The sequence below is a fragment of the Rhincodon typus genome, chromosome 3 (assembly GCF_021869965.1).
Source record: "Rhincodon typus isolate 14 chromosome 3, sRhiTyp1.1, whole genome shotgun sequence".
In the NCBI taxonomy this organism is placed as follows: domain Eukaryota; kingdom Metazoa; phylum Chordata; class Chondrichthyes; order Orectolobiformes; family Rhincodontidae; genus Rhincodon; species Rhincodon typus.
The window spans coordinates 5,655,287-5,682,394 of NC_063334.1; the positions used below are offsets into that span (position 1 = coordinate 5,655,287).

Consider the following 27,108-nt stretch of genomic DNA (forward strand, 5'->3'; position numbering starts at 1 on the left):
GGAGGTTGGTGGGGTGGTACGTGAGGACGAGGGGGATTCTTTTTTGGTTCTTATTGCGTGGACGGGGTGTGAGGGATGAGTTGCGGGAGATGTGGGAGACACGGTTGAGGGCATTCTCGAACACTGAGTGGGGGGAAGTTACGGTCCTTGAAAAGCTAGGACAACTGAGATGTACGGGAGTGGAATGCCTCATCCTGGGAGCAGATGCGGCGGAGGCGAAGGAATTGGGAATAGGGGATAGCATTTTTGCAGGAAGGTGGGTGGGAGGAGGAGTATTCTAGGTAGCTGTGGGAGTCGGTGGGCTTGAAATGAATATCGGTTTCTAGATGGTTGCCCGATATAAAGACAGAGAGGTCCAGGAAGGGGAGAGAGGTATTAGAGATGATCCAGGTAAACTTAAGGTTGGGGTAGAAGGTGTTGGTGAAGTGGATGAACTGTTTGAGCTCCTCGTGGGAGCACGAGGCGGCACCGATACAGTCATCAATGTAACGGAGGAAGAGGTGGGGTTTAGGACTGGTGTAAGTACAGAAGAGGGATTGTTCCATTTAACCTACAAAGAGGCAGGCGTAGCTTGGGCCCATGCGGGTACCCATGGCCACCCCCTTTGTCTGTAGGAAGTGGGAGGAATTGAAAGAGAAGTTGTTGAGGGTGAGGACGAGTTCGGCTAAGCGGATGAGGGTGTCAGTGGAGGGGGACTGGTCGGGCCTGTGTGACAGGAAGAAGTGGAGGGCCTTTAGGCCAAGTTTGAAGTGGAACCTGGATTGGGCAGGATGTGATGAAGTCTACATAACAATCCAGCTTTCAGCCAAAGACAAGTGAGGAGCCTGGTAAGTCTTTCCCCTCTCACTTTAAACCAATGTCCCTTAGTTTTGAACTCCCCTACTCTAGGGAAAAGACCTTTGCTATTCACCTTGTTTATGCCCCTGATGATTTTATAAACTTCAATAAGGTCACTCCTCAGCCTTACACACACCAGAGAAAACAGTCCTAGTCTATCCAGCCTCTCCTTATAACTCAAACCCTCCAGTCTTAGTAACATTCTTATAAATCTTCTTCATACCCATTCTCGTTTAATAACATCCTTTTTATGGCAGGGCGACCAGAGCTGTACACAATACTACAAATGTAGCCTTACCAATGTCCTGCACAGCCGTAACATGACATTCCAACTCCTGAGCTCAATGCTCTGACCCAGGGGGCAAGCGTGCCCAACACCTCCTTCACCACCCTGTCTACCCACTTTCAAGGAATTATGTACCTGAACCCCTAAGTCCCTCTGTTTGACAACACTGCCCAAGGTCTTACCATTAATTATGTACGTCCTGTCCTGTTCTACTCATTTGGCATCCTATCCCTGGCATCCCACTCTGTCCCTTGCTAGCAACCTCACCAGCTGGCACACCACCTGACACTTGATACTGTACTCCTACCCTGCTGGCATCCGATCCTCCTGGCAATCTTCCCCCTGCTACTCAGGTGGCACACTTCCAGGATGACACCATACTTACCCAGCACTCTACTCATCTGGTACCCTCCCCACTATGTATTTGACATCCTACCCTTGGCATCATATCCCTACCCACCTGGCACCACACCAATGTGGTCCTGTATCCTCTAAGCAGCCAAGCATCACATTTACCTGATGTACTTAATATTGGACAGCAATTGTCAAAGAGGCTGTTGGGATGTTTAAATGTCACAATTCAGCAGCTGGCTGCTGTGACGAGGGAGCATTTACAAAAGAGCCATCAGAATGGAAGCCTAAAGGTGCATTGATCAGAATCTCCCTTCTTTCATTAAAAAAAAATCTGCATGAGATTGCCAGTCCTTGGAAAACTTGGCTCAAAACTATAAGTTAAGCCTCACAACTGGTTCACAAGGTCTCCATCCAGCTTAGCCAAATTTTGCACAATCTGTTTAAGTTCAGGTCTTACAGAAAATCTTGTATCTTCTTATGGAACTGGTCAGAAGTCACCAAAGTTGAAACTCGTTCACACTCAGGCAGAAAATTTTGGATCGTCTCTCACTGGAATCATATGATTTACATGGACAGTTTCACTTTTTCATAAAATTTCAATGAAGTACCTCTTAGTGGCACAAACATCGACGATATTTCCCAGGCTCCTATCGTGATTGTAACAAGGTCAGCCACTTGGACCTTATAGAGTACATGTTCCCTGATTGGGACTGTTAACCTGATCCAATCAGGGAGCCCTGTCTGACAGATATAAACAGGATTATCAGACATCCTATTCACTGTGAGAGCTGGCTCTGAGGGAGCTGGATCAGTGTCAAGGACTTTCCACATGTAAATAAAGGATGACTTGGTGATGGGATACTGGCCTTCGTGGAGTTATTTCAGTGGTGACGAGAGTAAAGCATGCTTCTGAAGAAATTTGCTCACAACAGTTGTCTTTGAGTTGGCATGGCATTTCTGTAATCATGCAAGTATTTGGGAAGCGTGCTTGTTCAATGCCTTTACAGATGTAAATTTGTAATAATAATGGCCCACAAACCCCAGCTACGTCTACTTAAAGAGGACAAGGCAGTGCCACCCACAGCTTTAGGCTGAATACAGCAGTGGGCTCTAATAATTACAAGTTAAAACACTGCCTGGGAGGCCAAATAGTGAATGCGGATGCATTGAGGCGCCTCCTACTGACAGATACACCATCGGTGGTACCGCCATTGGAAGACTCCATAATGGTTTTTAATTTTCTGGTCACTGTTCCAGTCACAGCTGACAATATGAGACTTCAGATACAGAAAAGATCCAGTCCTGGCAAAACTGAAACAGCTGGTGGTGATGGGGGAAACAAAACGGCCATCACAAGCAGAATTGACACCTTTTTTGGACCCGGAGAGACCAGATCGCAGCATTAGCCATGATTCTAGAACATGACCAGGCCAATAAAAACTACTTTCGGCTAAGACTTTCACTGCTAACTTTATATGTGTCTCAGTATGAAGTTCTGCCAACATTTTGTCTCTTAAGATCTACCACCTTGGGATCCCACTTCATGCAGCCATATTCACATGACAATTCATTGGATCAACTATGGAATTTCCCCATCTGGACACTGGTCAAGCTCTATCTGTTCATTCAAAGGGAGTTTATAGACACCTTTTAAAACTAGGTCCTTCAGAATTTCAACTCAATTATGGCAATTGGAAAGTTCTCATCCAAAGCTCCCATTGTAAAGTTTGTACTCTTATAGCTTACACCTGAATTCTCATGTGGCAAATGTGATAGTGCATCAGCTGTACTACAACCCCCCTGGGTTGCAAACGGGTTTTGTTCTTGAGTCCATTCACAAGTCGATTTGTAACGCAAATTGAAACAGAATGGAGGAAAAGATAAAATGATCACTCGTGTGGGAAGTGTTTGTATGTCAGTTCGTTAAGACCACACCCCTGTGTAGGATGCGCCTGTAAGCACAAGTGTTTGTAAACTGGGGACATCCTATACTCTTCTTTGAACTACAATGTACAATGTCGTCATACTGCGAGGTAAGAACATCTTAACACCACATCCCTGAAACTGTAATTATCACAGTTACAGACTTTAGACCCAGTGTAGCTACAAGGGATTTATGATATGTAACTAATGTGAAATTTTTATCCAACAGAAACTGATTCTGAGGATGATCCGAGCACTTCCTTTTCTACCTGGGCATAGTTACATTTGTTATTGTTCGATGTACATGACACAAATGCAATGGACTTCCTTTGACAGTCATCCCCAACATAACTGATGACTGCCCCAACACCACAGTGTGAAGAATCTCATTATCTTAAAATTCCACCACACACATGTAACACTGTACCGAAGGCCAAGCAGCATCAGAGGAGCAGGAAGGCTGACATTTCGGGCCTAGACCCTTCATCAGAAATGGGGGACGGGAAGGGGGTTCTGAAATAAATAGGGAGAGAGGGGGAGGCGGATAGAAGATGGATAAAGGAGAAGATAGGTGGAGAGGAGACAGACAGGTCAAAGAGGCGGGGATGGAGCCAATAAAGGTGAGTGTAGGTGGGGAGTTAGGGAGGAGATAGGTCAGTTCAGGGAGGACAGACAGGTCAAGGGGGCGGGATGAGGTTAGTAGGTAGGAGATGGGGGTGGGGCTTGAGGTGGGAGGAAGGGATAGGTGGGATGAAGGACAGGTTAGGGAGGCGGGAACGAGCTGGGCTGGTTTTAGGATGCGGTAGAGGGAGGGGAGATTTTGAAGCTTGTGAAGTCCACCTTGATACCATTGGGCTGCAGGGTTCCCGAGCGGAATATGAGCTCTGTTCCTGCAACCTTCGGGTTACCCAGAAGTTATTCAGCTCCGTTCGCGGCAGTATATTTCAGAGCATTGCTCTTCAACATTTGTGAACTATCTTCAATCTTTCTGTTGGTTTTATCTTCATAATCTAACACCCCTGAGTTCACTGCCACGAATGTTAATGCATTACCCAAAGATTTGTCGCAATCTGGAAATCTCCCTTCTCCAGCAAACTCTGATACTGGCTTAATTGAAATTTTCAAGAACAGTGATAGATTTTATTGTTGCAAATTTCAAAATATAATTTGCCTTCAAATATAGTACATGCTTAGTCTTTCATAAACGAAAAACGAAATCAAATTGCCTTATTGCCTTGTATAATATGCACTTCTAACCTTTGTAATAATGTGGCGAAAGTGTCATTGTTTCCAGGAGCAGAACAGGCCAACAGTAAGTGATGGTGTCAGCTGCAGCATGCAGAAGGGGGCTTCGTTGAAAGTGCTATATTCCCAGAGGATTCTTGCACTACTGCCTCTTATTTGATTTATTATATAGCAACTTGACCAACATCACTGGACAATGAGAATCAAAATACGCAGCTCATTAATGGTTTTTGATGGTGTCCTACTATTTTTGATGCCAACACTTGGAAGACAGGGGTTGATCAAGGACAGTCAGCCAAGCTTTGTTGGAGGGAGTTCCTGTCTGATTAATTTCATTGAGTTTTTTGAAAATGTGACTAAATATATTAATGAGGGTACTACAGTTGATTAGATTTACACAATTGACAGTAAGATCTTTGACAAGGTCCCGCATGGGAGGCTGGTCGAACAGGTAGGAACCCACAGGATTCAAGGCAAGTTGGCAAACTGGATCCGAAATAGGTTTGAAAGTAGGATGCTAAAGGTGATGGTGAAGGGTTGTTTTGTAATCGAAAACCTGTGACCAGTGATGTAATGCACGGTTCAGTGCTGCGACATTTACTGTTTGTTATTTTCATTAACGACTTGATTGTGAATGTCAAAGGTATAATTAATAGGTTTGCAGATGACACAAAAATTGGTGGCGTTGTTGCAAGTCAGGTGGATGGTCTCAGGCTACAGTCTGATATAGATCACCTGGTAAATTGGGTAGAGCAATGGCGGGTGGAATTTAATTCTGGTAAGTGTGAGGTGATGCATTTGGGAGATCTAATAAGGGAAGGATATACACAATGAATGGTCAGTCCCTAGAGAGTATTGAGGAACAAAGAGTCCATAAATCTCTGAAGGTGTCAGCACAGGGTGATGAAGAAAGGATGCTTGCTTTCATTAGCCAGGGCATTGAAAATAGGAGCAAGGATGTCTTGTCACAACTTTATAAAACATTGGTTAGGCCACAGCTGGAGTACTGTGTTCAGTTCTGGCCACCACACTATCAGAAGGATGTGATTGCACTGGAGAGGGTGCAGGGAAGATTCACCAGGATATTGCCTGAGATGAAAAGTCTCAACTATGAGGAGAGACTGGATAGACTGGGTTTGTTTTGCCTGGGCAGAGAAGGCTGAGGAGGGATCAGACTGCGGGGTACAAAATAGTGAGAGGCATAGACAGGGTAGACCATGAGAGTCTTTTCCCCATGGCAGACATGTCTTAGAGCAGAGGGCATTAGTTTAAAGGTGAGGAGTAAGTTATTTGCAGGATCTGGGGAGAAAGGTCTTCACCCAGAGAGTGGTGGAAATGTGGAATGTACTGTCTGAGAAGGTGGCAAAGGCAGATAATCTTACAAAATTTAAAAAGCATCTGGGTGAACACTTACAATGCCAGAGCATAATAGGCTATGGAGAAAGTGCAGGTAAATGGGATTGGTGTTGTTTGGTGTTTGTTGATGATGGGCCAAAGGGCTGTTTCTATGCTGTATGACAGTCACTCTATATGGTTGTTGGCCTTGGCAGAAACGATCATCAAATCAATCTTGAAAGAAGTGCTGCAGGATGCACTGTTTAAACCCTCAGGAAGTCAGCAATTATCTCTTGTTTCCTTGTGAGAATTTCCAGCCTTCTGGTGCTCTGTAGTTTCAGGAAGCGAAACTAGATCCTGGCCAGAGCTCCTCTGTGGGATACGGAGCAAACACTACTGAATGGGGCTGAGGTACAGAAAACCCTGTGCTAGGAAGATGGGAACAGGCCATTCAGCCCATTGAGCCTGCACTCCCATCCAATACAATCACGGCAGATCAAATACATCAATTTTTTTTACTCAACCCATCCCCATAACCCTGGCAATCAGAAATCTACAATTTCTACCTTAAACATACTCATGGGTTAATTTCCACAGCCCCCTGGGGCAGAGAATTCCAATGGTTCACAGCCCTTTGAGTAAAAAAAAACTCCTCATCTCAGAACTAACTGGTACCCCTTATTTTTAAATTATGCCTCCTTAATTCTAGATTCTCAACCAGGAGACACATCTTACTGCATCTACCTGCCTATCCCTTTGAGTATTTTGCAAGTTTCAATGAGATCACCTCTTATTCTTCAAAGCTCTGGAGAATACAAATCCAATTTGCTCAATCTCTCTTCATAGGACAATCTCGCCATCCCTGGAGCAAGTCTGGTGAACCTTCATTGCACAACCCCCATGGCATTAATATCTGTTCTGAGGAATGGAGACCAAAAATGCACACAGTACTGCAGTTGGAGTCTAACCAAACCCCTGCACAACTGAAGCATGGCTCCCGTACTTCAATCTTTTTGCAATAAAGGTATTATTCCATTTGTCTTCCTTATAAGCTTGCTGACTAGCAGAATGAGGTCGAGGAGCTAATGGCCTACTCCTGTTACAATGTATCATTGTGTATCCTGTCAATCCACATTTCTATGATACATAAGGCCATGGCTCACCCATTGAGAACATAAACTGACAAAATACATTGCAATTCTGAGCTTTGAGCTGAAAACTCAAAACAGTCTTCTGATAATAGAATTTTTACAACTACACATTATACCCCAGCTATGTCCTAATTAATTTTTTCTGTCATGACTTCCATTCTATCACATACAAGGGGCCTATACATGAAATGTACAAATCTGAGTACTTTTTGATGGATTTCTGAGATCAGATATTATGGGAACCATATGCTTTAATTCTCAAAACTCAGCCAAACAGTGGGCTTAGGAAAATCCATCCTTTAGGTTTTATGTTCTTCCCTTGGAGCTGACCCAGCCCTGCTGGTGTAACTGCACCAGAAAGAGGAATTCAACACTAGTTTCAGTCACAGGTACAGGTGCAGGACCAAGGACAGGCATGGTTTCTATTTATAAAAGCAAAGGTAAGCTTGATTTTACATAGTACCTCTCACAAAATCAGTATAACCCAAATGAATTAGTCAAGTAAGTACTTTTGAACAGTTGTCATGTGTGGGAATGCCGCAGTCAAGTTTCATACTGCAAGGTCACACAATAATTAATGATAATGACAATGACCAGAACAATCAGTTTTAGAGATGATAGGTAGTACCCCCTCAGTATTGTACCTCGTAACATTATAGATTATGTGCTCAAGTACCTGGGTGAAAGTTGACAATCAGAAGGGAGAATTGTAACTTTTTTTAAAAAAATGAATTCCCAGTTATTAACTGGAAGAATTATGCCACAAATTTTCACATTTTAACTAGAACTAGTACTATATAAGAATTAGACACAGCAAGATTTTGATGAGTAGGTAAAGTCACAAATACTCTGTCACTGATACAGTGCTGCACTATTCCTCTTCATTTGTCTTGACGTGTCTACAACCTTTGACATGGTTGCCCACACAGTTGACCACCTTCACACTTGTCTATCCAGTTGTAGGCAAAGAGAGAACTCCTGCAATGGTTTCTCTTCCTGACCCTACACCATTACCTCTGGAGTCAGCAACATCACCCACACCACATGTAACCTGATCACACCCAGCTCTGTCTCATCATGAGCTTCTCTCCTCACAACTATCTCTGATTTGTCAGCCTGCTTGTCCAAAATCCAGACTTGGAGGAGTCGCAATATCCTCCAATTAAACATCGGAAAGATCTTACCTTTTGTTCCTGCCACAGGAAACTGAGTTTCCATCTCAGTTATCCTGGCCATTATTTCAGGCTGGACAAACCTAGCCTCTTATTTAATGCTTATTGAATCTTATTTAATTTTTATTTAAGCTTCCAACCTACATCTGTCTATCATAAAGGCACTTTATTTTCAGCTCTGTTAAGCAACCCATTTTTGCCCCTGCCTGAGCTCATCTACCACTGAAAATCTCTCCTTGGTTCTGTTATAAGCAGACACAGCAATTCCAGTGGTCTCCTGGCCAGCTTCCAATTGTTTACCCATTGAGAGCTCACCTATAGCTGTGCTACCTGTATCTTAACCTGCACCAATTCCTGTTCTCCATTACCTCCAATTTCACTGACTGGAATTGCCTTTGGTCCATCAATAGTTCAGTTTTAAAATTCAACTCTGTGTTTCTGTGTCCTCACCCTATACTTTCATGTAGCTTCCTACAGCCCTACAGCCTGCAATAACTCTGCATTCTTCCAATCCAAATCTACTGAAACATTAATTGGAGGCTTAGAAAGCGTGGACAGGGAAGGCCTGTTTCCCTTGCAGGAGAGGTTAATTACCAGAGAGCAAAAATCCAAGGCAATTGGTTGAAGAATTCAAGGGGATATGAGGGAAAAACCTTTTCAGCAGAGGGTGGAGTGTGTCCTCTAACATCTAGATATTTTTTCCACTGTGTTCTTTCATCCATCGAGATCTTCATGCTTATTTGACTCCAGCTTCAAATCTCCATTCTTGGTTTCGAAAATACACCTTTTACTAATCCTGCAGCCTTGCACCTTAACCTTTTATGTTTATTGTCATACAGTAGCTGTCATAGATGACAGCTTTCAACCATTTGGTGGTAATGCCTTTGCATTTCTGGTCTCACAGTTTTGAATTCCCACCTTAACTTCTCCACATTTCCCTGTTTCTTGAAGAACTCATTAACGCTTACCTCAGACTAAACTTTTGGTCATCTGTTTTAATATTTCCTTCCTTAGCTCAATGTGAATTTTTCTTTGATTACATTCCTATGAAATCACTTCTTTTTAACCATGTTAAAAGTACTGCATGAAAGCGAGTTGTTGTTGTTTAGTAGGCTCTGTCCTCCTTCCTAAAACTTCAACAGTGATTTCAGCCTGTGGTATTCTCTAATTTTAGTCTCCTTAATTTTCCCTTTTAGAAATTTAGTCTCCTTTATTACTTGAGGATGTTCTCAAAATGAGGCTAATTTTTTTGGAAGCATGGACGTGCTGGCAGATTTTAAAAGGTTTTGAATAATTATTTTAATTTAAGATAACTATACACCAACGTAATTAAAATTTTAATAACTCACTTAGGGGATCTGTGTCTCACAAGCTATGCCAACATTCGTAGCCCATCTCTAGTTGATTTTGGAATGGTGGTGAGCTGTCTTCTTGAACCGCTGTAATCGGTTTGGTACTGGTAGACACCCAATGCTGTTAAGGATTTTGGATGGGCAACAGGGAAAGATCAGTGATAATGTCCAAGTCATAATGATGAGTGGCTTGAAGGGGAACTTGCAGATAATGGTGCTCCCATGTATCTAATGCCCTGGTCCTTCTAGATTGTAGTGGCTGTAGGTTTGGAAGGTACTTTGTAAGTAACCTATTGAATTGGTTCTGTATAGTTTGTCATTTTAAGTTTTTTCGAAAGTTGGAATAGTCACAAATGATAACACTGATTCAACTGAACTAATGAAAAATGTTTATGACTTTTTAAACACTCATTCTCAGCTATATTAATTAAACTTTAATAAAGTTGCTGCTCAAAGGATACTTTAAAAAGAAAACATGTAAAAAAATTCTAAAATGGTGCCAGATTACACTGGTTCATGACAGATTTTAAAATTGGGAAATGTAAATATGTTTGATTGAATGAAAGCACATCTCAAAACAAGCACTTTTGGACGTAATTGATGCTCAGCTTTGGCAACTGTAGCCAAAGCGTAAACCGTGCTCCTTTGTGACCAGTTGCCTTCTCCCAAACCCTCCTCTTACAGTCCCACACTCATCATCCTCTAGAGAAAGTGAAATAAATACAATTCAATCTCATGCAAGTACAAAATGGACTCCCTCATTTCTCAGTGGTCCGAATCTTTAACTTACACTGTTCAAGTGGTGGAGGTGGGTACAATACAACATTTAAAAGGATGTGCATATGAATAGGAAGAGTTTAGAGCGATATGGGCCAAATGGGGTTAGATTAATTTTGGATTATCTGGTCGGCATGGACAAGTTGGACCGAAGGGTCTGTTTCTGTGCTGTATGACTCAATGACTCTATGACTCTAAATGCTTATAAAACCTGGCACTATTTCCGTTTATAGTCATTGCTAGTTCTTTATATTTATTAAGTCTGCTAACCTCCTCTTCAATACTCTTTAATTTTCTTTTTCTGTATTACTGCTATATTAAACAAATATTCATTCTTAAATTTTTTTTAGTCTTTGCTATTTATCTGTGATATCCAATTTTTTCTTGCATTACGGTTAGCCTTATTCAAAATGCACACAATAGAAAGATATAAGTACATTCAATCAGTTTTTGGTTTCATTTTGTTTAATTATCTCATTTTCTTTTGATAAAGTTTATGTATCTTATGGATTGAAGGATTGATTATCTGCCTCACTTCCACCTAAAATTTAGTTGGCACTTTGCTGAGTTCAAATCTGACAACCCAGCGGTTATAATGATTAAATAGGTAGTTGGCCTGAAAGGGTTTACTGGAGAACATTTGTATGGCTTTGCCAACGGACGTTGAAGGTGGAATCTTTCCAGCCCCTGAACGATGTGGGACATGGTGAGAAAGTTGGGAAAATTGGATGAAAAGTTCGGAGAGGATCTTCTCATGTTGGGACCAAAATGTCCTATTTTCCAGCCAAGTGTTGAAGAGTGAGATGCGATTATCATTTGTGGGTAATGGGAGGTGTATCTGCACGCATGGACATCCTCGTTCTTACTGAATCTCACCTCATTAAGATACAGTTTCCCATTCTCCCAGCTGCTGGATGGCAACGAGACGCTGAGAATTCCCGATATGAAAGTCAAAGCAGTTGCCTGGCAACTCCAGCTCACCACTTACTCCACTCGGTCTCCATCTTAGACATTAGACAGCAACCGCTCAGCAAACACACTATTGGCGTCGACCAGACCTACCCCATGTCCAGGGACCTTGATATTTGACATGTGTCATCCTCACCACAATCACCATCATCCTGGCACATTTCCGATCCACTTAGAATAGGTCCTGTACTTCAGCGTTGCACTTTGGAGTATGGTGGCACATTTCATTGCAATGATGCTGCAAGGACATGTTGCATGCAGGAATGGACGCTCATCTCATGGATTTGGCCAGGCTGCATCCCACAGCTCCTCACTTGCTCTCTTAGTGCCCACTCACTTTGCACCTCCCTCGGGGCTCACAGCATCTTTTGCCTTGCTTTGCCCTTTTGGGCTGTGACCCATCAGTCAGAGCGCAATGGCTCACAGTACTTCTGTCTGGACTTGCCTTTTTAGGGCAGACATAAAGCTTGTCCTGTTTGTCAGCAGTGATCACTCAAGGGGGTGGACATGTTGCTGCACAGCACGTGCTAAGTCAATCTCACACGTACAATATGCGCCAGCATTATAGGTAACAAACACACTGCTGTTGCTTCAACTAAATGGTCATGTCATGTCTCAATGTCTAAAGAGAATAATCCTCAGTCAGGTCAAGGGAGACACCCTTTCGGCAGCAGATGCCATCAGCGTCAGTCAAGGGTAGTCAACATCTCAGCTCGAACACAGTCAATTGGCCACTTGGGCTGGTCAGGGCCAGGGGTTCTGTACCATTACAGTCCAAGGGTGGTCTATGGTTAGTTGTGCAGGTCCAATGCAAGCAGTTAGAGGAACAGATATCAAATAAGAGTCTGGTCACTGATCTGTCAGGCGGTCTTTCTAAGTCATGGTTAGTCCCGGGAGTCCGTTCACTGAAAGTCAAGGCAGTAAATCAGGTTGCTGCTGTGGCGGTAAATTGGGAAAGTCAGTTGTGGGGATTGGAGGTAGCATAGTAAGGTGCAGAGGGGACATGATCATGATGGCATAATTCATTATGTAAGGGTGCAAGACATTAGAGAAATGAAGGACATTGGTGAGTGTGAGTAGTGAGGGTCATCGATCATCATCACTGACCCGACACTGAATGGGGGACAGGGGTGGTGGGAGTGTGGGGTGCACAGGGGTAATAGTCAGCCACCTCATTACCTCCTCCTGTTCCTCTCTGTTTAATGTCTCCCTGATATTCTACAGGTAAGACATTCCATGGGTCCCACAAAGACTTTATCAGAAAGCGCTGAATCTGCAGTTTTATTTTTCTGTAGGAGTCCACTTTAAAAAGAAACACATTTTGAAATTGAAGTTTGAAAAATGTTCATAGCTCTTCAGGGTTTCATCCATCTCCACAACATTTTACTGTAATTTGCTAAGCTAATAGTCTGTAACCTTCTTGTTGCTCAAGAATGAGTGTCTTCGGCCAAGGCTACTACATGATTATCCTTAACCAAACAGTATGAGTAAGTTTTAGACTAGCACTAGAACAGGGATTGTTGGCAGCTTCTGATTCAAGACCTTTATGCGTCTTTCGGTTGAACATTTAGCAAATGTTCCCCTTACAACATGGTGTCTGTTGTGGACATCTCTTATAACAATGAAACGCTGGGGTCAGCCTCAACGTACTCTGGGATTCCCACCATTCACTGACAGGTAGTTCCACACTAGAAAACTGAAGGCCAATCACATTGTGAGCATCTCTTAGTCCCAGCTGTGGCAGGTGAACGTAATGGATACCGTTGGGATTTTAACCAGTCCACACGCAAAAAAAAACCCGAAGATGTCTGTTTGATTTTGAGTAACTCTGGGGATTTTGTGCATGCAAGGCTGACAAACTTCACTGGAGCCAGGAGAGGGAGAAGGGTAGGAGGAATATTGTAGGGGTGCAATCCGGGTTAAAGAATCCAGGGGGAAGAGTCAAAGGGGGTGTGCCCCGGATTGGCACAAGGGACCCCCAAAAGTGTCCTGTCCAACAGCAGTTCACGCCATCAAAACTGCCAAGTGGTTCACCTTGATTCGGCCTTATCCCTCAGGCAGGGAAACTGAGGAGGAGGCACAATGAGGTCTTTAAATGGCAGTTGATGGTCCACCTAAGGGCCTCAATGGACCTAGGGGGACGTGGGCTACCTGATGCCTTACCCAAACCCCAGAACGTAAAGGTCAGATGGAGGTAGACAGGAAGGTAGCTTTATTTTATGTGTCACTCACCTTTGAATGCATTGGTGGGAGGTAATAAAATTCACCATATTTAAATTAGTATTGGATAATCACTGATTGTTTCAGTTCAACATATCTATACTGCAGTTATATAAGACGTTACATAAGGACGTTGGTGAGGCCACTTTTGGAGTACTGTGTACTGTTCTGGTTGCCCTGCTATAGGAAAGATATTATTAAATTGGAGAGGGTTCAGTAAAGATTTACCAGGATATTGCTGGATATGGTGGGTTTGAGTTAAATGGAGAGGCTGGGACTTTTTTCCACTGCAACGTAGAAGTTTGAGGAGTGACCTTATAGAGGTTTATAAAATCATGAGGGGTATAGATAAGGTAAATGCAAAGGTCTTTTCCCTCGAGTGTGGGAGTTCAAAACTAGAGGGCATAATTTTAATGTGAGAGGAGAAAGATTTAAAAGGGACCTGAGGGGTAACTTTTTCATACAGAGGGTGGTTGGTATGTGGATGAACTACCAGAGGAAGTGGTAGATGCAGGTACAGTTACATAATTTAAAATACATTTGCATATGAACATGGATAGGAAAGGTTTAGAGGGATATGGGGCAGATGCAGGCAAGTGATACGAATTTAGTTCGGGAAACTTTGTCAGCATGGACAAGTTGGACTGAAGGGTCTGTTTCTGTGCTGAATGACTCTATGACTCCAAGATAACAAATAGGAGCAAGAGTAGGTCATATGCACCCTCAAACTTGTTTTCCCATTCAGCAAGTTTGCAGCTAAACTTCTCTGTCAACTCTACTTTCCCACAATATCCCTATATTACTGACTGCCCCTGATGCCTAAAAACCTCTTCATCTCAGTATTGAATGTACTCAGCCCCTAACTATCCATAGGCCCCTGGGTTACAATTCCAAAAGTTTCACTCAGGGTAAGATCATATTTCAGTCATATATACCAAATCCCTTATTCTGAGATTAATGGCACACTTTAAGGAGTACAACAGTTTGAATAACCAGTGGGATGTGGTGTTGGCCAGTATGAGTTGTTTGCTCAACAAACTTGCGGTGGTCATGTCACAACAAAACAAATAAAACAAATGCACAGTCTTTTTAAAATAACTTTGAGGTTTCAAACCATCGGTAATCAAGACCAATACATTTCCACATCCTCCTACTTCTCCCGAACCAGAAGAATAGCTTCAAAAGAATTTTTCAAACCAACTGATCTGCAAAGCAAAGCTTTCTGTATCATGTCCTCAGGTAGCCTCATTGGATCAAGCATGCCTAACTTCCACTCCAGTTTGATGGTTTCTGAGATGGCCAATTTGCAGATTCTGCCACATGCAGAGCAGGTGATGATTGAAGGGTCGTGTAGAGGAGTTATTTGGTTGTGTGAGTATTTTTGTGCTCCCTCTGATGCCTCAAATTTACCTCTGTGGTCCTGAAGTCTCTCAATGTGTTCAGTGCATTCCTGAATGATCCTGTTCCATTTTTGTCAATGACAAGCCAGTGAATGCGATGAGTCAGTGACAGTGTTTGGCCTCTTCAGGGATACTTTGAGTACATTCCTAAAATCTTTCTACTGTCCTCCTGGAAGTCTTGTAGCTGTACCTATTTACTCTCTGTGACTCTATACAAAGATATCAAGTCCTTTTGAATACCAACATTTACACTTCTTCCACCTTGTAAAAAATATTCATTTCTTTTCTTCCTAACAAAATGGTTAATTTCATACATCTGCACACTATAATCCATCTGCCACCTTCTTGTTCAATCTCAACCGACCTATATCCTTTCGTAATATGTTTATGTCTTCCTTATGGCATAATTTCCTATCTTGTTTTGCATCTTTGTAAATTGGACGTATTATTAATTGGTCCCTTTATCTGAAACACCATTGTTAATTGTAAATTGCTGAGTCCCGATCTTTGATCCTTGTGACACTCCCCTAGAATCACTCATCATCCTGAAAATAGCTTCTACTCTGTTTTCTGCCCACTACCAAATTCTGAATCCATACTAATATATTACCAGCAACCCCATCAGCCCTAGTGGTACGTAGCAACCCATTGCATGGCACTTTCTTGAATGTCTTCTAAAGATCCATAGACATTTAGCCTATGAGTCAACTATTATCTGCCTGGATTGTTAAATTCTCAAAAATTCCTGAATGAATGTGTAAAATCATGTTGATTCCAGCAAAACAACAATGATTTTCCATGTGCCTGGTTACCAGGGCTAGTTCTTCAATTTGTTCCAGTGATGCTTCCAAACAACAGACAGAATACACTGTCTGAAATGTTGCAGCCTACCAGTCCTTCTGAAGAGCTCATTTAAAGCAATAGCTGTTCTTTTCAGCACATGGTGTGTCTGTAAAAGCATCTTCCTCAATGTTACTGCTCTATCCATGAAAAACTTTAAATAAATTGCAGTGATTCAAGAATGCTTACCATTTTCTTAAGGGCAAGAAGGAACAGGCAATAAATGTTGATTTTAATAGTAACAGAAGTAATATTTGAAAAAGACTATTAAAACACAGTGTTGCATGGCAATGCTTATTATTTGTCAACAGTGCACAATGGTAACAGACACTGTGAGACCAGAAGAAATACAAGGAATGTACTAATCTCATGGGATGGATTAAAGAGTGAACATGACTTTGTTATAATTTGGAATTCACCATTGGCAGCAGTTACTAACACACACACATATATGTACAAGTACACAAGCAAACATCTACAGTGTTATGACTTATGACACAGGATTTTGGCACTTAGATGCACTTAAAGCTAGCATACAATTCCAGGAACTGTAGCACCATTGAGTAAACAGAATGATTTGCAGCAATTATCATTTGTGCCAAAGGACATCATAACTCATTAGTCCAGAGATCTCTTTTTTGCAGTTCTCACAATTATCAGGGGATGTTTGTGAAAGCAACTGCGCTGTTTCAACACAATATTTCCTCTAGGCTTGGAACTCCTACTCTGTATCGTCAAATAAATGGTATTGGTGGCGCATTTGATACTAATGCAACAGGCACATAAAAAATGCAGAATTACCATAGCTAGGAGCTATATACTGTCATATGCATAAGTGAAAAATCATTTAAGTGTATATTTATTTCTCTAAAAATCTTACAATTGATGCATGCTTCCATTATTTCTAGTGAAGCTATTCTGTCATGTATTAGCAATTTGAATCTCATTTCAATAATCCCAGTGAATTTGGCTTTGTCAACTACCACAACATCATTACAAGCTCTAGCTTAATGCCTGCAGCCTAGCAAAAAAAAGGCTATCATTGCAGGCAAAGCGCATTAATATGGTCATGTTCTGGCTTATGATGAATCCCTCTTTTCATATTCTTTGTGTTGCAGAGGCCCCACATTCTGTGAGAATGTAACATTCAGAGCACTCTCAAAGGATTGTTATTTTGACTGTTCCAAAGTATTATAGGCAATTGCACCTAGAAATAGAAATGGGGCTTGTTGCATTTTGTCATTCAGTACTGTTCAAGGATCAAGGTCGACAAAGTTGACAGGCAGAGGGACTGCTGGTCAGTGGGTACACGGGTGAAAGGGAGTGAGAACAAAATAGACTCCGTGCTAGCTAGTGTGGCTTTAAGGTGTACTGTTGGGAAAGCAACTAAACTTGAGGACTTAGGTGCAGCTAGATTTCAGGGAGAAATTCCAGGAGTTAATACACAGCTGGTGCTGGAGTCAAGGCTTTAGAAAAGCCCTAGGAGTTGAAAGAATAATTCAATACAGCAGACAATGGAGGGAGCAGTGAAAAGGCTACAAACAGATGAAGTAACTGAGGAAGATTAGAGTTTGGGGAAAAACCCCAGGGAAGTTTTAATTTTAACAGTAAAGCTAGTTGTTAGTGAAAAGCTGGAGCTGTGTCTGTGAATAAGTACTGGAGTACAGTTTTTGGAAGACTAGCCAAACATTGACCCAGAAAAAAGATGGTGACTGATCAGAATTGGGGCAGTTATTGATGCAGTCCATGACAGCATGGTACCTGAGAGAGAGTTCCAAGCCCAGATTAATAAAAGTAAAGAACTATAATCCTTTGTGAAGTTCAATGAAATTTGAAGACCTACCATGTTATCAGATGCCATGTCTATAGATTCTGGAATAAATCCTGTGGATTGAAATATATCAAATGTCACCACATTCTTTAAGAAGGGAAAGACAGCTGAAACAGCAGCTATAGATCCCTTAGCCTTACATCTGTAGTAGGGAAAATGCCATAATTTACTATAAAGGATGGAAAAATAGAGACCTGGTGAATAATGATTTATTTATTGATTGATTGTTGTCACATGTACTGAGATACAATGAAACGTGTTGTTTTGCATGCCATACAGGCAGATTGTACCATACAAAGTACATCAGGGTAGCAGAACAGAGTGCAGAATATAGTGTTACAGCCACACAGAAGGTGCAGAGACAGAGAGATCAGAATTAACATTTAAGAGGTCCATTCGAAAGTCTGATAACAGCAGGGAAGAAGCTATTCTCAAATCTGATAATAATGATCTGATTGGGCATAGTTAGCATGGATTTGTGAATAGAAAATTGTGTTTGATGAATGTATTGGAATTTTCTTTGAAGCTGTTACTAAGAAAATTGATAAGTCGATGGACATAGTACACTTCGAAAAAAAACCCGAAAGAACTGCAGATGCTGTAAATCAGGAACAGAAACAAAGTTGCTGATAAAGCTCAACAGTTCTGGCAGCATCTGTGAAGGAAGAAACAGAGTTAGCGTTTCGGGTCTGGTGACCCTTCCTCAGAACGCAGACCGTTCTGAGGAAGGGCCACCGGACCCGAAACGTTAATTCAGTTTTTTCCTTCACAGATGCTGCCAGATCTGCTGAGCTTTTCCAGCAACTTTGTTTTTGTTCATAGTATACTTAGATTTTGAGAAGGCTTTTGATAAAGTCCCCCACAGAAAGCTGGTTATAAAAGTAAAAGATCATTGGTAAGGAGGTAATCTTCTGGCATGGATTAACGATTGGCTAACAGACAGGAAACTGGAATCCTGTACCCAAGAGGGTATGGAAGCACAGTCTTTGAGTATGTTTAAGGTGGAGATTGATAAATTTCTGATCACCATGATTATTGATAAATTTCTGATTGTACATGATTATAGGAAGTGGGTGAGTAAAAGCATTGATCAGCTGGGACTGTAGTGAATGGCAGGGCAGGCTTGACAAAGTGAATGGACTATTCCTGCTTCCATGTTTCTAAAGTTTAGAGGAAACTGCTGCAAAATCTAAAACATTGGATCTATGTTTATCACATTTATTATTTGATATGTGCTGTAGGCTGTTTGATCACAATCTATTACCTGCGTTTAGCATATGTTAACACCCGGACAGTGGAATACAAGTTGTGTTTCTATTATAAATTGTATAACTATTCTAATGTTGAACAGTAAAGTTGATTGTCATCTCTTCAAAACCATGGAACATTGAGGCTTTACTTTCTTAGAAACTCCCCTAGATTTCAGACTTAGTCCACTTTAAGAAAAATGTTACTGGTCCCTAGCCAGAAATAACACAAATTTGTTGGTGTCATCCAGAATCTTTACACTCTCAACAGTGAGACCCATCTGGAAATGTTTCCAAATTGGCTCTGAATTCCTGGATTTCTCCATCTTCTACGCTTAGAAAAATAGACTACTACTGGGCAGCAAAGACAGAAGATGACTCTTAAGATTGCTGAGTGTAATTCACTCCAGCACGTTGTGCAAACTGAATTTAAAAAGTGTGTACAGTGTGTCAGTATATAAGGCAAATTGCTTTGAAAAAATTGCCATTGTTGTTATGAAGAAATGTGATCCAAATATTAATGTTTGAAAGATTGTGTGGACTGTATAAAATGTATTGAATTTTTAAACAAAGGACACTTTGCTAATATAAAGGCACTGGATAGAACAGCAACAAACTTGCACCTGCAAGAAGCAAGGAGCTCAGTTGGAGTCATACAGTCTGGAAAAATTTCAGAAAGCAATCACAAAGCTCAGTTTGAGAGTGGGATATAACTTCTGCATTTTTTTTAACACAGTGAATGAGAATTTGACATGCCTGAATAGCAACAATCCATTGCTCCCTCACAGTTCATTTGTAGCTTCTTGTGGGTTGAAAACCCAGAGACAGTCGTCTTTACCACTCAAGAGTACCTGAAGAGGATTTTCTTTGAATCAGCCCCACCAGCAAAGAGTATTCACCCACATACAACTTTCCAGGAAGGCACCCAGTACCAACTTGTGTGTGCAGGATAGCTTCAGGATCAGAATACTCTTTGGGACATCCATAACTTATCCTCTTTTTAAACATTAAGTTTAACTATTACTTGACCAAGTACTTTAAAGTTAACACCCTGCAAAATTTTCGTTGCTTTGTTTTACCCATCCTTGAATGTGTGAATTAATTATATTTTTAAAAAGGTATGCATGTAAGTATTTAAATAATCCAAAATAAACAAATAACTACAGATGGTGGAAATTTGATACTAAACCAGAAATTGAAGAAAGTTCTTCAAAGTGGGTCACTGGACTCGAAAATGGTAATTCTGCTTTCTCTCCACAGATGCTGCCAGAACTGTTGAGTTTCTCCAGACATTTCTGTTTATGTTTGAATGATCCAAACTCTGTATCAAAAAGTTTTGCAACTTTGAGTAAGTTTGTTTCTGGTAATAAACCAACTAAACCGCTCTGGTTACACTTAAAATTTGCTGTGACTAGAAAAGAAAACAGTGCAGCTCTCCAGTCTTGGTCAGAACACATATATTTGGGGCTCATCCAACACTGAACCTTTAGACAATGACGCATAATTGGAAGCTAGGCATTTATTTAAAAACGTGAAGGTTTCCTTTTCAGAATGTAAAAAGTCACACTAACTAAAATTTCGACTTTTAAAGCAAGTGTGCAGCAGATAGATTTTAATACTTTAAAGGCATTCTTCACTGATGAACTGAAAAGTATGGCTGGGCAGTTGAAGATAGAATGTCTATCAAAAACTAAGAAAAGAAATCCTAAAGCTAGTGCTCAACCATCAGGATGTTGCATTAGGAGAGCAAGAGGTAAGTGTAAAACTGAAAGCAGACAAATGGCAAAGATTCAGTTAGAACAGAAAAGGTTAGAACTAGAATTTCATAGAGAAGAGAGGTGAAAAGAAAACAGAAAAAGCATTTTAAAGATAAAAATAGGAGAGAGTGGGAAAGGAGACAGACTGAGAGTGAGAAAGTGCAACTTTAAAGAAAAAGAAGAGGACAAAGAAAGAGGGAGTGAGAAATTCCAATTTAAAAAGTCTGGAACTAAAATAGGTGAATGCCCTTGAATTCAGTGTAAGTTCTGATGGGTAAAGATCTGTCTGCAATTCAGGGCTAAGTATGGAGCTGTTTAAATTTGTCAAAGCCATCCCAAAGTTTGTAAAAGGATGTAGAGGTGTTATTCATTTTGTTTGAAAGAATAGCCCAACAAATGAGTTAGTCCATAGAAAGCTTGACACTGCTTATGTGGGGCAGGCTGACTGGCAAAGATCATGAAGTTAATGCCGTGCTTTCTGAGGAGGAGTCTGCAGATTGGGAGATGGCCAAAAGGGTGAAATTCACTGCCCAAGTTGCTCATTGAAGTTTACATTCAGAAATCTCAAAACTTCCAGAAGCAGCCTGGGTAGACCTACATTGAGTTTGGGACGGTAAGACAACTGACCTTTGATCACTGAATGTGGCAATTAAAGTAGACACCACCAAGGTTGTGATTCTCATTTAGGAATTAAAATTCTTTTGACATCCATAAGAACTCACACAGAGGACCAAAGGATTTCAACAGCAAGACAAGCAGCTAAAGTAGGTAATGATTATGCGCTCATCTACAAGCTTCTATCTGAAAGAAAACCGCACATATCTGAGAAAGATAGAGCTGGGAGGGGAAAAAATGAGGGCAAACAGTCAAGGGCAAGAAGAGACAACTGGGTATGAAGTAAGATCCACCACTCAGGTCAGAAGGAGGGTGCTGAGGGTTGGAATGATGCCTGAACACCTGGTTGCTTCCATTGCAACAAGATGGGATACCTTTGGGCTGATTGCTGGGTGTTGCAGGATGAGCCTGTACATGTTATTGGAGAACACTGTGTCCACCAGGGAAAGGGACCCTGACAGAGAGCACGGTAAAACTGTGGCTCTGACTGCATCTCTAAATTGAAGACTAATCTGGGTCTGGGGGAAGTGAAAAAGGTCATCAGAGTTACAGATGTAACACTCCAACCTTGGGTGTAACAATTAAGGATGGGATTCAGAGGTACAATTATAATCCCAGCTTGTCATGAATGGGGTATCTTATCCATCTCATGAGAACTATGACTCTAGCAGTCATAGGAGCGTATGTACAGGAGTAAGACAGTTAGTTTCTCAAGTCTGTTGTGACGTCCAGTTATGTCCAGGTGGATTTCCGATCCTTTTCCCCATCTTTGTACCACATCCCTGATTCATCACTCGACTTAATTCCATCGGTCTCATTCCTGATGGATCCAACTATCCTAGCATTCACAGCCTTTATGGGGACACAAGTTTCCCATTTCTTTCAGTGAAAAGGTGCTACTTGATATCATTCCTGAATGACCCACAGTAGTTATCTGTTTAAAATCGTGCCTCCTCATTTCAGATTCCCTCACCAGAGAAAATAATTTCTCTGTATCTTCAGTAATGAATTAGTGTAATCTTTTAGACGTTTCAATTAAATCACTCCTCAGTGTTTAAAATTTAAGTGAATACAATCTAGTTTTATACAGCCAGTCCTCATTTTGATAAGTTTCATATGCACCCAAAGCTAATATATCCTTAGGTCTATACCTACATCTGAAAACTAAACCTGAGGGCGTTGTAATATTATTTTGTTTCAATTAATTATTAGGCACCAGTACAATTCTATTCAGTGGCAAGGTGGGAACTTTGGATCTGTCATTAAGACAGTGGACATATGAATTTTCCACATGCACATTTATCCAGCAAATATTCACTCGAGGTATCCCAACTTCTTAAAAAGTATGTTATTTTCCAGTTCTGAGATGATATTATATTCAGTTTGTCCTGAATGGATATCAGCATCTTTTTCAATTCAAAGTCCAGCTTCATTGCTTTATTTCATTCTAATTACATTGTCTATACTGTAATGATGTTTTGGTCTAATGGTTCTTTTGATGGGAATGAAAACATAGTATCATATTAGAAAACTCCAATTCAAGTCAGAAAGACTCGATCTGCTTACTCGTGTCCACTTTAGCAGAGCCAACGACTGGGTTTCTCATATGGGAAAAAAGCTAATATTGGAATTGAGCCATCATTTGCAAAGACTCGATTCACTTTCACATATAGAACTCAGCATCAACTCCAAAGCTTTTATTATTCTTCATGAATTACCCACAGTGCTGATAAGTAGGGAGCTCCAGGATTTTGACCCAGGATCATTGATTGAATTGTGATGCAGTTTCAAGTCAGGATGATGTGTGGTGTGGAGGCAAACATTTTGAAGGGGTGGTTTTCCCACATACCAGCTACCTTTGTCCTCCTAGGTGGGAGATTACAGGTTTGGGAAGTGCTGTTATAGGACCCTAGGTGAATTACTGCAAGGCATCTTATAGATGCTGCCACTATATGTTGGTGATGAAGAGGGTGAATGTTGAAAGTAGTGGATGGAGCAATAACAACATGAGTTGCTTTGTTTTGGATGGTGTTGAGCTACTCAAGTTTTTTTGGAGTTGTATTTACCCAGGCAAATGGAGTGTATTACATTACAATCCTGACTTGTGCAGCAAGTATCTGTATTCCATTACAATCCTGACTTGTGCAGCAAGTGTATGTATTCTATTACAATCCTGACTTGTGCCTTGTAGATGGTGGACAAGCACTGGATAGACAGGAGGTGAGTTGCTCACTGCAGCATTCCTAGCTCTGACATGCTTTTGAAGCCACAGTATTTGTATGACTGAGCCAGTTCAGTTTCTGGTTAATTGTAACCCCTCTGCCCCAATGTATAATAGTGCTGGGTGGTACCTGATGTCCACAATGTCTTCTTCCTGGTTAGTAGTGTAAGTTGAGTTGCTTTCACCTGTAAATGTGCTATGCCTCTTAATCACAGTGTTTGCATACATTAGCAATGACCGCAACTGCAAAAATTTGGTCTGATCTTCCTCAAATGTGTTATTAGTTAAGCATTTCCATGCACCTTTCAGCACCAAATGTTTTACAGTACAACTGATTAGAAGGGCAAGGTAAGAACGGTAAAGGCACAAAGTACAAAGGCGCAAAGCATGAACTGACAGCAGGACCAATTTTGTTTATTAATCAACGGGATTTAAGGATTGAAAGAGAAATAGAAGAATGATTCAGAGGAATGAATTGGAGACAAGTTAGATAGACAACAGAAAAAGTAAAAGGGAATGACTGGATTATGGACAGGAAAGAGAGGGGGAAGAAAGGAATATTAACAGAACATAAAGGTATCATATTGAGTACATTTGAACCAGGAGCATGAGCAGGCCATTTAGCCCCTTGACCCTGCTCTGCCATTTAATAAGATCATGGCTGATATGATAGTAACCTCAACTCCATATTTCCACATTCCTCAATAAACTTTCCCTTCACAAGAATCTATCTACCTCTGCCTTAAAATATTCAAAGATTCTGCTTCCACCATATTTTCAGGAAGAGAGTTCCAAAGACTCATGACCATAACAGAGAAAATAATTCTCCTCATCTCTGTTTTAAATGGATTACTCCTGATTGTTACACACTCAAGACCCAAACATCCTTTCAACAGTTGGTAGATTTAGAGAGGTGGTTACACAGCAGGATCAGTCAGATAGATGGATGACTGTCAGGAATGGTAAGGAGGTAGTTCAGAAGTCTCCTGTAGCTACTCCTATGTCAAATAGATGTTTCGTTTTGGGTAGTGTTGAGGGGGATACTGTCTCAGAGTAAAATAGAAGTGGCATTCAGATCTTGGGTACTAGAAATGAATCTTACGTTAAGTGGGGTTTGTCAAGATTTAAAAGAATAATCGTTATAGGGAACTGTCCTGTCAGGGCACAGACAGGAGATTCTGCAAGCTTTACTATGAATCTAGAATACTATGTTGCCTTTCTGGTTCCAGGGGAGAGTTTGAAACTGGAAGTTGTTGGTAGGAACTACATAGTTAAGGAAAGTGTTAAGGCTTTGCAGTGTGAATATAGGAGATTAGGGAGAAGGTTAAAAAGAAGAACCTCAAAGGTTTTCTCCATGGTTTGCTCCTGGTGCCATGTTCCAATGAGAGTAGGAATGAAAAGATAGGGCAGATAAATTAACGGCTGAAGAGATGGTGTAATGTACAAGGATTCAGATTTTTGGATCACTAGGTTCCAGAAAAGACCTGTTCAAAAGGGATGGGTTTCAAATGAACTGGAAAGAGACCAATATCCTGGCAGGGATATTTGCTAGTTCTAATTTGGGAGTCTTTAAACTAGTAGAGAGGCAGGGTGGGGGGATTCCTAGGCAGTAGTAAAAATAGAAAGACAGATGAGGATATTTTGAATCAGAAAAGAACAAATTAATTAGAAAATGCAGACAAGAACAAATTAGAGAACAAGACAACTCTAATGAATTAAGTGGCATTTATTTCAAAGCAAGTAGTCTTAAGGTAAGGCTAATGAACTCAAGGCACGTATGGGAATATGGGACGGGGACATCATAGCTATTACAGAAACTTGGCTGAAAGAAGGACAGGACTGGCAGCTCAGCATTCTGGGTTTTAGATGCTATAGGAAGGATAGAAAGGGAGGCAAGAAAGGAGGGGGAATTGCATTTTTGATTAAGGAAAACATTACCACTGTGCTTAGAAAGGATATTTCTGAGGGATCATCCAGTGAAAATATATGGGTTGAAATTAGAAATAAGAAACGGATGATCACCTTGATGGGATTGTACTATAGACTTGCCCCCAATAGTCTGAGGGAAATTGAGGTACAAATGCTTAGAGCAATCTCAGATATATGTAAGAATTATAGTGTTGTAACTGTTGGGGATTTTAATTTTCCAAACATTGACTGGGATTGGCATATTGTTAATGGCTTGGATGGTGAGGAACCTATTAAATGTACTCAAGAAAATTTTCTTTATCAATATGTAAATATACCTATTAGAGAAGAAGCAAAACTTCACCTTCTTTTGGGAAATAAGGCAGGTCAAGTGGCTGGAGTGTTAGAAGGGGAATTCTTTGAAATTAGTGATCATAATTCTATTAGTTTTAAAATAGTTATTGAAAAGGATAAGTCTTCCATAAAAGTTAAAGTTATTAATTGGAGTAAGGCAAATTTTAATGGTATGAGTCAAGAACTTTCAAAAGTTGATTGCAGTAGACTGTACACAGGTAAAGGGATGACTGACAAGGGGGAGGCTCTTAAAAGTGGTATAACAAGAGTTCAGAGGCATTATGTTCCTGTTAGAGTGAAGGGTAAAGCTGGCAAGAGCGTGGAACAACCTGGCCAAGACTCTTGGGACCTTGTATGTTTCAATCAAGTCACATCCTACTTTTCTAAACTCCAATGATACAAGTTTAGCCTATCCAAACTTCTGCCATAAAAGACATATCACCTTATATTTTTATTTCCTTTTCTGGCCAGAGAGGTGGGTTTTAACAAAGTAATTTTAAAAAACAGTTTTCCCCAGCTGGTGAGTCGGGAACCAGGGTCCATAATCTCAGAATAAGGGTTATGGCTTTTAAGGCTGAGATGAGGAGGAATTTCTTCAGTCTGATGATAGTAAATCTTTGGAATTCTCTACCTAAAAGGTAGATGAAGCTCAATCATTGATTAAGTTCAAGACAGTTTCTGGAAACTAATTAGACATGGAGGTATATGGAGATAGTGGTGAACATGGAGGTATATGGAGATAGTAGTGGAAGTGGTGTGACGTGTGTAATTATCCATAATCTGATTGAATGGCCCAGGAGATTTGACAGGCTTACTCCTTTTCCTTTGCTCCAAAGCATAGCCGAAGGTATTTGTCCTGTTTATTACCAAAGTTGACTTTCTGTGAAATCAGCCAGTAATGAGCAAATCCAGCAAGTTCTTTAAAAAAAATGCTGAGTGGTTAGCACTGCTGTCCCTTAGCACCATGGACTTGGGTTTGATTCCAGCCTCGGGCGACTGTCTGTGTGGTGTTTGCACGTGTCTGCGTGGCTTTCCTCTGGGTGCTCCCACAGCCCAAAGAGGTTAGGGTGGATTGGCCATGCTAAATTGCCCATGGTGTCTAGGAATGTGCAGGCTAGGGGAAATTATCTTTGGCGCGAACCATCTCGTTCACATTAATAATGATGTGAGCCGTAAACCAGTTAGCATTTTGCCGTCGAGATTTCACCAAACAGATCAGAAACTGAAAGACGAGATAGTGGGAACTGCAGATGCTGGAGTCTGGGATAACAAGGTGTAGAGCTGGATGAACACAGCAGGCCAAGCAGCATCAGA

At 41.0% G+C, this 27,108-nt stretch overlaps 1 protein-coding gene across 1 annotated transcript in view; it reads right to left on the reverse strand.

The window, feature by feature from the left end:
• LOC109920174 (neuromedin-K receptor-like) overlaps positions 1-27,108 on the reverse strand; it is a 62,106-nt gene that overhangs the window by 33,094 nt on the left and 1,904 nt on the right. The window contains exon 2 of the mRNA XM_048619732.1: positions 17,705-17,834. Within this exon, the coding sequence (XP_048475689.1) occupies positions 17,705-17,834 (130 nt within the window). The remainder of the gene's footprint in view (positions 1-17,704; positions 17,835-27,108) is intronic.